Source organism: Ovis aries, chromosome 23 (genome assembly GCF_016772045.2).
Source record: "Ovis aries strain OAR_USU_Benz2616 breed Rambouillet chromosome 23, ARS-UI_Ramb_v3.0, whole genome shotgun sequence".
Taxonomy (NCBI): Eukaryota; Metazoa; Chordata; class Mammalia; order Artiodactyla; family Bovidae; genus Ovis; species Ovis aries.
In genome coordinates, this window is record NC_056076.1 from 46,686,996 (window position 1) to 46,699,038 (window position 12,043).

General features: G+C 38.7%; 1 protein-coding gene across 2 annotated transcripts in view; it reads right to left on the reverse strand.

Moving 5' to 3' along the window:
• LOXHD1 (lipoxygenase homology PLAT domains 1) overlaps nucleotides 1-12,043 on the reverse strand; it is a 197,850-nt gene that overhangs the window by 127,017 nt on the left and 58,790 nt on the right. For both annotated transcript variants that reach the window (XM_027960888.3, XM_042239257.2), the window contains exons 9-12: nucleotides 3,353-3,488; nucleotides 2,354-2,514; nucleotides 1,257-1,343; nucleotides 692-827 (exon numbers count right to left, since the gene is read on the reverse strand). In XM_027960888.3, coding sequence (XP_027816689.2) covers nucleotides 692-827; nucleotides 1,257-1,343; nucleotides 2,354-2,514; nucleotides 3,353-3,488 — 520 coding nt within the window. The remainder of the gene's footprint in view (nucleotides 1-691; nucleotides 828-1,256; nucleotides 1,344-2,353; nucleotides 2,515-3,352; nucleotides 3,489-12,043) is intronic.

Here is a 12,043-nt window from a genome sequence, read left to right on the forward strand (position 1 = left end):
ATTTTGCACTTAATTATCTTCAGTGCTAATTCTGATCAATTGCTAATATTTGCTTGCAGTGCCATATTGAGGGCCATAAAGCTCACTTCAGACTCAATGGGAAAGAATGATGTGATTGCCCAGTAATCTCTGCCAAGGGAAAAGGATAGGATATATGCCATGTGTTTGCCAGCACTCTGGTGGTACAACCTAGAGGCAAAATGGTCTCGCTTACCTCTTTGACTATGGATGACTTCAGATTAAAAGCTCAGCTCTCTCCTACTAGCCTCAAATAGAAATAGAGGATTCATAAGGGAGCAGTCGAGTATGGCTGCAAGAACCCAGATCCAGCCTTCCTTTTTTGAAGAGCATCTCATGAATAATTTGAAGAGGATGTTTCCTTTAATTTCAAGGAGTGTCTGGAGACATATTGTTCAGTGTGGATTCTTCTCGTTGTCTCACAGCCAACCTGAAGACCCAGAAATCTCCCCCTTTTCACCCATACCCATCATCATAGAGCTTTAGCATCATGTCTTGGAGATGGTTCCTACAAGCCTATCTTGAGTATAGGATCTTATAAACTCATTCCTCATTCAGAGGGAGTCTGATTCTGCACAGCGGACAAGACTACAGCTCATGAGTCAGACTCCTATTGGCACACACACCCCCCATTCCACTACCTCCCCCAGGATCAGAGCCCGTCAGTACTTACTGCCCATTATTCTCCGTACTGTTGGGCCTTCAGCAGTCATTTCCCTAACGATCTCATTGTCATCCTCATTGGCATCCAGCCAGCGATTGCAGTTGAAGTTATACTTGTCCTTGGTCAGAGTGTTCATTAGGGTCATCTGGAATGAAGTCCTGGGATGAGCAAGTGGGTGTACTAGAGATATTTATCCATGCCTTGAGGTTCCTGTTCTGCTAGTTCATCTCAAGGAGGACGAGGCCATCCCCCCCAGAGAGGACTCTTGTGGAAGATGGAGTGCCAGATTAATATGTATCCCTCTGGTCCCCCAGAGACCCACAGTTGCCTGGCAGCCAGGTGACTGGGACACAAGGCAAGTCTCTTGAAACCTAAGCATCTTTTTAGCCTACTTTGGAAGTCCTGTCCTCATCAGGAATTCCATGCGTCATGTGTCCAATTTTAGGTCTCACTGTAACCCTTCCCCATCCACACTCCCAACAGATAAAGGCAAACTAACAAGACAAGGTCATTAGAAAGAAACCATGTTGGTTCCTTTCCCAATCACCTTCCAACCGCAAGATGGTCATCTCACCTTTTCTAAATGCCATCCAGAACCAGGACTCCTTTTATCATGCCATACCCGAATCTTATAAAACCTGCCAAGGTCTGGGAGCTCAATCTATGGTGAGAAATAACAAGGTTTGCATGGACAGAATCAAGTGAAATGTATTTATCCCCATAGCTGAGCCCCTGCCAGGAGGTCATCTGCTTTGAGTTGTTTTTTCAGCATCAAGGTAGGGTTTACTTCAAACCACCCTCAAATACTCTCTCTTCTTGTGCTCCTTTAACCAATGGCACATGAGGGCGAGACAGCTGTAGATCTAGGGTTCAGCCTGGGCTGGTGAAACTGCACAAAAATAACTGACCCACAGTAGGATCCTGACTAAAGGAAATCTTCCAAATGATAAGCTTTCAGTTACAAAATCTATATGGCAGCCCTGCAAATTAACACAGGCCCACACCCCCAGGACTCTGCTGGGCACTGAAACAGACAGAAAGATCAATACAGTGGTCATGCCCTCCCCCAGGGGCTCAAAATCTAGCTGAGAAGACAAATACATAACGAGCAATGAACTGAAGGTATAATAGAAGCTCCAACAGGGTGCTCTGAAAAGAAAGCCGCAAATTACAAAATTATTCTTACCTAAAGGTCAGAGCAGCACTTCCGTTGGCAAAACAAGCCCTGCTCTACTTATATACATTATCGAAAATTTAAAGCTGAACTTATTTTTTAATGTTCTAAAATGTATACTTTTCCTTAAATTGGCTCCTTACTCTAATTCAGTCCAGGTTGGGCTGTTTGACACTAACTGTGCTCAGGGTCCCTGTTCTACACTGATTCCCCAAGTCGCCAGGTTCCTGGATGCCCAAAGCCATTCCATACTTGCTTCTTCTCTAGTGCTTTGTTTGGAACTGTTTGATTCAGATAAAGGGCCAGATCTAAACTGCACCCCAATGCATTGCCTGTAGATTAAATGTGGCACTCCTGCAGGGGCCTGGGGACTCTGTTTTACCTTTTTGTCTTCAAACTTGATCCAAACCTGGCTTCAAAAACCAGAATCCCATGACACATGCATCTTACACCCCTTCCTCCTTCCTCCATCCTGCCCCATCACACTTCCTTCCTACCCTAAATTTCTCAATTATGCCGGGTTTGAACCACTTGTTGTTGGGATTCAGAAGGATCTCATCTGTCCGTCCCTTCTGCCCATAAATCTGGATGAAGATAGGAGAGTTGGAACCAGCTTTCTTCAAGTCGGTTGTCCAGACCCACAGGGACCATGGGAATTCTGCAGAGATAGGTCCAGTTGCACCATAAACTTCAAAAAGTGAAAAGATTTTCATGCTTCCAGTGGGGAAAATGAGCACATCAAAGGTGATCAAGACTGAAATGCAAGTTGTGTGCAGTCGTGTCCCACTCTCCCATTATATAATCGCCAGTACCAAATTTGGGGAATGAAGGATTCCTTGCTATTTGAAAGTGTGTGCCTTAATGTTCATTTCTTTAAAATTAATTAATATTTTAATTGGAAGATTAAAACCTTACAATACCGTGATGGCTTTTGCCATGCCTCAACATGCATCAGCCATGGGTATACATGTGTCCCCCTCATCTGAGCCCCCTTCCCATGTCCTTCCTCACCCTGTCCCTCTAGCTTATTCCAGAGCACTGGCTTTGGGTGCCCTGCTTTGAATATTGAACTCACGCTGGTCATCTATTTTACATATGACAATGTATATGTTTCAGTGTTATTCTCTCAAATCATCCCACCCTTGCCTTCTCCCACTGAGTCCAAAAGTCTCTTCCTTATGTCTGTGTCTCCTGGTGAGAGTCTGTTAGTAAGTTTTAAGTAGGGGCAAGAATAGACTCTACCCAGATGTGACCAGTACATTCAGAGTGCACTCCGTTCGACCATTCAGGTCAACAACTAGCCCATCACAGCAGCGTATCAATTTGGGGCTGCTGCAGTATCAACCTTGGTGCCATGAATATAACTCTGTGTGGCCTGTGCCTTGGAGAACTGAGCTCCCTGGGGGACCCTTTCCCTTCCAGAGGAAAATTGCGAAGCACGAGGACCCAGTGATCTGCCACCCTGGCCTTCGTTGGCTCCAGGCCCCTCCACCTACTTTTCAGTCTCTTCTTCCTGAGAGACACCATCTCATAGAGCTGCCTCTCGATCAGTCCATCCGCCTTCTTCTCATCCAGCCAGTTGCTGCAAGGGAAGGTCTGCTGGATGCCAGTGAAGGGGCACAGAATCACCACCTGGGGGAGAAGATGGCATCTTCTGCAGCGAGTCCCCTGATTGGGACTTCCTTGCAATGTTCAACAGCCTCCTTTGGATCAAGAAATACCTCCTCTAGGAAATCTTCCCAAGAAGGTATCATACATACTCCAATTTACTAGTGCAAATATCAAACATTTTTCTCTATACACACACTCTTTTTGAACACCATACTTGCTATGTGCATCCTAAAATCTCAGTCTGAACCAAACAACTAGAATACTAAATTAATACCCTACTTTGTCTTGTGGAAAAAAGTCAATCACATAAAAGATAATTAATCTCTATAATTTAATACGAAAACTAACTACCTTCTTCAGGGCTTGATCCTTATTCAGCCTTCTCTCCTACACCTTGTCCATCTCTACTCACACTCTGAAATCATAGGTTTAGAACACGGCAGTCTATCTAACCCAGACACACCTAGATGCTTTGAAGAGAAGCATCAGAATGCCAAAGGCAGGGATCTTAGGAACATCAAGAGAAAAAAAGATAGATATCAACCGGACTAACAGAAGCCAGATGATATTGGGGGATAAGGGAATTAGAATTCAGTCTAGAGTTCTGTAGCCCAAAACTTCTTTCAGGAATGAAAATGAAATAATAATTTTCAGATGAACGAAAACAGAGTTTACCACCAATAGACCTTATTTAACCAACGGAACTTCTAAAGGAAGTTTAGCAGGAAGAAGAAAACTGATACCAAGAAAGAGGTCTTCAACACAAGAAGAATTGGCAAGCAAACACACTGGCAAATCTGAACAAATAATGACTCTACAAAACAACGTATAATGTGTGGATTTAAAAATCATTTCAAATAGAACTAAAATACTAGGCAAAAATAGCATACAACCTAGATGCAGGATTATTATCATTAGAAATTTCTGAGATTCTTGAATTGTCTAAGAGGGAAACAGAGATGGTGATTAAATTTAGGTCTTTTCACAGTAAAATTTCAATAATAACCACTAAAGAACCAGAAATAGTGTATAATTTCCAAATCACTATCAAGGAAACCAATCAATTTATCAAAAAAAGGGAAGAAAGGTAAAAGCAGAACAGACATGTCAGTTATTATAATAAATACAAGTGGACTAAATTTATGAAAAAGATAATATCAGATTGGATTGTGGCATAGATTCAATTCACCAGAAGGTTAAAACAACTCTGTGTTTCATAATGTAGCTTCAAACCATATACAGCAAAAATTGTTAGTTCTATAGTAAGAAATTTAAATATCTACCATTGACATTGGAAATTTCAACAAATCTGTCTTAGTCATTAATAAATCAAACAGACAAAATGCTATTAAGGAGACAGAAGATTCAAATAACAAAAGTAGCAAACTGAATTTATAAATAAAATCAAAATCTTAAATTCAGCTCTTGGAAACAGGTGCATAAGTTGAAGTGCATTGTAAAGTAAATCTCAAAAATATTTAAATAGCATCATTAATGTTTCCTGATTAAAACAATATTGAAATAAATAACAAAAACATAAAAAGCAAAACGTATTTGCAACCTAAAAATTACATTTCAAAATAAATAATAGGTAATGAAAGAATTTCAAATGGAATGACAAATAACCAAAAAAGCACAAATCATAGAAGAAAAAATTGATAAATTGCCTTTCATCAATATTAAAAGCTTCTGCTCTTCAAAAGCATTAAGAAAATGAAAAGGCAAATTATGGAGAACAGTATGGAGAGTTCTTAAAAAACTAGGAATAAATCTGCCATATGACCTAGCAACCCCACTACTGGTGCTTATACCATGAGAAAATCATAATATAAAAAAGACACAAGTACCCAAATGTTCACTACAGTACTGTTTACAAAAACCAGGGCATGGAAGCAACCTAGATGTTGCTAGGTGTTGCTAGATCCATTCATCCTAGATGAATGGATAAAAAAGTTGTGGTACATAGATACAATGAAATGTTACTCAGCCATAAAAAGGAATGAATTTGAGTCAGTTGTGGTGAGTTGGATGGACCTTGAGCCTCTCATACAGAGTAAAGTAAGTCAGAAAGAGAAAAACAAGTATCGTATATTAACTCATATATATGGAATCTAGGAAAAAATGGGACTGGTGAACCTATTTGCAGAGAAGGAATGAAGACACAGATGTAGAGAATGGGCTTGCGGATGCATCAGGGGAAGGAGCGGGTGGGTTGAGTCGAGAAAGTAGCTTCAACATGTATATACTACCATGTGAAAAATAGTGGGAAGTTGCTGTGAAATACAGCGAGCCCAGCCTGACCTAGAGGGGTGGGAGTGGGGGAAGGGAAGGAGGCTCCAAAGAGAGGGGGTATATGGTGGCTCAGTGGTAAAGAATACACCTACACTGCAGGACATGTGGGTTTGATCCATGGATTGGGAAGATGCCCTAGAGGAGAGCATGGCAACCCTCTCCAAGATTCTTGCTTGGAGAATCTCATGGACAGAGGAAACTGGCAGGTTATAGTCCATAGGGTTGCAAAGAGTTAGACACAACTGAGCAACTGAACACACACATATATAATTATGACTGATTAGAGAGAAGGCAATGGCACCCCACTCCAGTACTCCTGCCTGGAAAATCCCATGGACAGAGGAGCTTGGTAGGCTGCAGTCCGTGGGGTCGCTGGGAGTCGGAGGACACGACTGAGCGACTTCACTTTCACTTTTCACTTTCATGCATTGCAGAAGGAAATGGCAACCCACTCCAGTGTTCTTGCCTGGAGAATCCCAGGGACGGGGGAGCCTGGTAGGCTGCAGTCTCTGGGGTTGCACAGAGTCAGACACAACTGAAGTGACTTTGCAGCAGCAGCAGTGTTGTATGGCAGAAACCAACATATTATAAAGCAATTTGGCTTCAATTAAAAAATAAATTTAAAAAAAGAAAATGAGAATGCAACCCACACACTGGGAGATTGTTTATATACAATGAATATCATGGGCTTCCCTGATGGCTCAGATAATAAAGAATCTGCCTGCAATGCGAGAGACCCAGGTTTAATCCCTGGGTTGAGAAGATCCTCTGGAGAAGGGAATGGTGACCCACTCCAGTATTCTTGCCTGGAGAATTTCATGGACACAGGAGCCTGGTGGGCTACAGTCCTTGGGATCCCAAAGAGTTGGATATCATATCTAAAATACATATTATATATCACAATTATATATTATATATTCATATATAGATATACATAGTTCTGTCGTAGAACTTGTATAAAGAATACACAAAGAACTCACAATTCAACAATAAAAAGATAAAAAAATTTAAAAAGGTAAAAAGAAAGGAAGATATACAAATGATCAATAAGCATATGAAAAAATAATGTTCAATGTAAGTGGTCATCAGAGGCATGTAGATTAAAACCAAATTAAATTTCATTACATATCCATAAGAATACCTAAAAATTTTAAAGATTGGCATTACTAAGTGATGGTGAGACTATAAAACAAGTGGGATTTTCATACAATGCTGGTGGGCATACAAAATTGTGTAGCCCCTTTAAATATAGTCTAAAAAAGACTTTTGTAAATTAAATGTATATTTACCATAGAATGTAGAAATTCGACTCTTAGGTATTTACCCAACAAAATTGCAAACATGCCTATAAAAAGACTTGGACATGAATGTTCATAGCACTTTATTCATAATAGAAAAAAGAAAAACCTGGAAATGACCTAAACACACACAAATAGTTGAATGAATAAACAAAATGTTATATACCCTTACGATGGAATACTACTTAACAATAAAAAGAAAGAAGTACTAATACCTGAAACAGTGCTAGAATAGACAAATCTAATCTTTAATGACTGAAATGGGATCCGTGGTTGCTTGGAATTGTGGAGATTGACTGGGAGGGAGAACAAGGAACATGTTGGGTAATGGAAATATTTCATATATTAATTCTGGTAATGGTTACATGAGTGTATATGAATTCATTAAAACTCAAATAGCAGTACAGTTCAAAACAATGCATTTTTATTTATGCCAGTTATACCTCAATGAAGTTGAATTTTAAAATGAAACAATAAAATCAAACTGAATAACAGAAGTATAACATGTGGGGTACAGGTACAGCATTACTTTGAGAGAAAATTATAGTATCAACATTTATACCACGAGAAAAGAAGAAGGCTAAAATTGAAAGAGCTAAGAGTACAATTTAAGAATTTATAAAAAATAGCAACAACTGAAACCCAGAGAAATTTAGAATAGATAATAAAGAACAATAAAATAGAAAATAAAGATATAATAGAATATAAACAAAGAAAAATGTTGGTTATATGAAAGGACTAAATAAACTTTTGTGAGAATTATATTTTTAAAAAGCAAGAATATCTGAATAACTGATGTTAGGAATGAAAATAAGATTATAATTACAGATGTAGTGGAGGTTAAAAGGTAAGAGAATACTGTATATGACTTTATATCAGACATTTGAAGTCTACAAATACACACATTCCAAGAAAAATATAGCTCATTCAGATTGAAGAGAAAATGGAAAGCTTGAATAATTCTATAACTGCCAGGCTTCTCTGTACATGAGATTTTTCCCAACAAGAATACTGGAGTGGGTTGCCATTTCCTCCTCAAGCGGATCTTCCCAACCCAGCATCAAACTTGTGACTCACATATCTCCTGCCTTGCAGACAGGTTCTTTTACCACTAAGCCACTGGGGAAGCCCCAATTTTATAACTAAGAAAACAAAAACACAACTTTCTTTTTTTTAATCAGTAATTCTTCTCTCTCTCTTGCAGATGTGCACACAAAATCCCACACTATCTTGACCAGATCACTGCATTTTTTATACCTTCTTTCAGGAGAAGAAATGTTTCTCATTTTATTCTAAGATCAAACCTCACAAGGACTGTATGAGAAAGGAAAATCAAGGGCCAATGTCCCTCATGGACATTAATACATAATATATTCTCTATAAAATGTTGGATAATCAATTTCAGACCCATAAAATTAAAATTCATTATGACCAAGTTTGGCTTATAGAAGTTCAGAGTTGGTCTACCATAAGAACTGGTAATTCACCATAATAAATAAAAAAGAAAAACCATTTGACTATCTAATCAAGTATAGAAAAAGCAGTAGATAAAGTTTAACACCAATTCAGGATAAAAACTCTTAATACTAAAACTATAAATGATCAGTCTTAATAACAGAGTTTAGCAGGATAACTATATGTAAATTTAAAATACAAAAGTACTTCTATATCTGTCTACACCAGCAAAAAAATAAAAATAAACACTTTTAAAAGAGATACCATTTATAATAACAGCAAAAGTTTCTATGAATATATTTACAAAGACATGCAAGACCTTTACTAAGAAAAGTATAAAACTACTGAGAATTATTAAAGAGCTAAATTTTAAGGGGTACTGTATGTTCATAAACAGGAAAAGTTAGCAGAGTAACAATGTCAGTTCTTCCAAATAGGTCTACAGACCCAGTTGCATTCTGTTCAACAGTTCTTCATGGAACTTGGCAAAAAAATTTCTAAAATTTCTATGGAAGATAAAGGTTTATGGATAGGTCAATACATACCTGAGGAAGAAGAATAAAGTGGGCCCTAGCAGATACCAAGACTTACTGTAAAGGTGTAAAGTGAAGATAGTGAGTAATGCATTAGTGCAGGAATAAACTAAATCAATATATGGAACAGCCTAGGAGAAGGCAATGGCACCCCACTCCAGTTCTCTTGCCTGGAAAATCCCATGGGCAGAGGAGCCTGGTGGGCTGCAGTCCGTGGGGTCGCTAAGAGTCGGACACGACTGAGCGACTTCACTTTCACTTTTCACTTTCCTGCATTGGAGAAGGAAATGGCAACCCACTCCGGTGTTCTTGCCTGGAGAATCCCAGGGACCGGGAAGCCTGGCGGGCTGCCGTCTATGGGGTCGCACAGAGTCAGACACGACTGAAGCGGCTTAGCAGCAGCAGAGAGCTCAGAGACAAATCATATATTTGGGGAATTTGACATGTGACAGTTGCTCTTTCAGAATAGTGGGGAAAGGATTACTATTTAGTTGACCAGTGCTTCCTAGACTTCTTTAATGATAAGAATTACCTAAGCATGTATAAATACTCAGATTACCTGGAAATTCTGACTCAGTAGGTTTGGGTTTGAGCCCAGGAGTCTATTTCTAAAAATAATTCCAGGTGATTCTTAACTTTACTCAGATTTTTAAAGTCCTTCAGTAAATGTTGGTGGGACATTTAAATATCTATATAGAAAAAGATAAAGTTGGATCCCCACCTCATGCAAATATCAATGCCTGATATATTAAAGATGCAAATATATAAACAAGAAAACCAAACTCTACAAGTTTTAAAAGAGGATATAAGAAAATGTCTTTAGAACTTTAGGAGAAGTACAATTTTTTTCAAAATACATTAACCATAAAGGAAAAGATAAGACAGATAACTTTTAATTTAAATCTCCTCTCCTTCAAAAAAGGCAAACTACAAAAAGATATTTGAACATATACTATCAAAGATACATCAATACTAGACCACCTTACCTGCCTCCTGAGAAACCTGTATTCAGGACAAGAAGCAACAGTTAGTACTGGACATGGAACAACGGACTGGTTCCAAATTGGGAAAGGAGTATATCAAAGCTGTATATTGTCACCCTGCTTGTTTAACTTATATGCATAGTACATCATGTGAAATGTCAGACTGGAGGAAGCACAAGCTGGAATCAAGATTGCTGGGAGAAATATCAATAACCCCAGATATGCAGATGACACCCCCTAAAGCAGAAAGTGAAGAGGAACTAAAGAGCCTCTTGATGAGGGTGAAAGAAAAGAGTGACAAAGCTGGCTTAATTCCACATTAAAAAAATGAAGATCAGGGCAAACAGTCCCATCACTTCATGGCAAATAGAAGGTGAGAAAGTGGAAACAGTGACTGATTTTATTTGCTTGTGCTTCAAAATCACTGCAGACGGCAACTGCAGCCGTGAAATTAAAAGACATTTGCTTCTTGGAAGAAAAGCTATGACAAACCTAGACAGTGAAGTAAAAAACAGAGACATCAATTAACCAACAAAAGTCCATGCAGTGAAAGCTGTGGGTTTCCCAGTAGTTATGTACAGAGGTGAGAGTTGAAGCATAAAGAAAGCTAAGCACCAAAGAAATGATGATTTCAAAATCTGGTGCTGGAGAAGACTCTTGAGAGTCCATTGGACAGCAAGGAGATCAACCAGTCGATCCTAAAGGAAATCAAGCCTGAATATTCATTAGAAGGACTGATGCTGAAGCTGAAGCTCCAGTACTTTGGCCACCTGATGCGAAGAGTTGATTCACTGGAAAAGACATTGATGCTGGGAAAAACTGAGGGGAAGAGAAGAAGGAGGCAATAGAGGATAAGATGGTTGTATGGCATCACTGACTCAATGGACATGAGTTTGAGCAAACTCAGGGAGATAGTGAAGGACAGGGAAGCCTGGTGTGCTGCAGTTCATGGGGTCGCGGAGAGCTGGACATGACTTGGTGACTGAACACAACAATACTATCAATAAAGATTTACTATCTGGATTTAATAAAGAACTCCTAAAAATAAATCCAGCAATAGATTATTCAGCAGAAAAATCAGCAAAAGACATGAACAGGCATTTTCCATAAAGAGAAATATGAATGGACAGCAAAGAAATGAAGAGATGTTCAACTTCCGCAGTAATCATGAAAATAAAAACTAAAACCACAAGAAGATCAGTTTATACACCCAAAATGGTGCACATTTAAAATTCAGGCAATATCTAGTGTTGACAAGGATGTCTGGAACAAAATGTATGATATAAATGGCTGATAGAAAAAAGAACGATGCAACTACTTTGGAAAACAAACTAGAATGCTTTGGAAACAATTAAGCTTCAGAACTGAAGATTCACTTACCTTACAGCCTAGAACGTCCATCCTGAGAAGCTCCTGCATATTTGTACAAAGATGTACACACAACAGTTTCATGGAAGTATTGTTTATAGTAGCAAAAATCAAGAAACAACCCCAAAATGTCCATCAATAGTAGAACAGACAAATAAATTGAAATCGATTCATGCAATGGAGTAGACGGGAAATGGTCTACAGCTTCTGCTATCAATTCAGATGATCTCTAAAGCATAATGTTGAGCAAAAACTGCCCGTAACCAACAATATACACATAGGCAAAATTCTTAATAGTATATGTTCTTTGGGAGAGAGAGGATTATATGATTGGGGAAAGACAGAGGAGTTTCAGAAGCATTGGAAATATTCTTTTAAGTTAAGTGATAGGCAAAATTAACATTTTAGCTTTTAAATCATCCTCTATATCTTACTTTTATTATGTATACTCTTTAAAGCATAAGTATTCCACAATTAAAATCATGTATTTAAAAATACTTGTTGATGGAGCCATTTAAAAACCAAAGTGGAACACTGCATCAGGAGTCAGGACAGACTATAACCATCCAGAACACCCCTGGGTCACCTACCCTGTGTCTGGTCCCTGGTTGCATGTACAGAGCAGCCCCTATTCCCGACCATCAGCT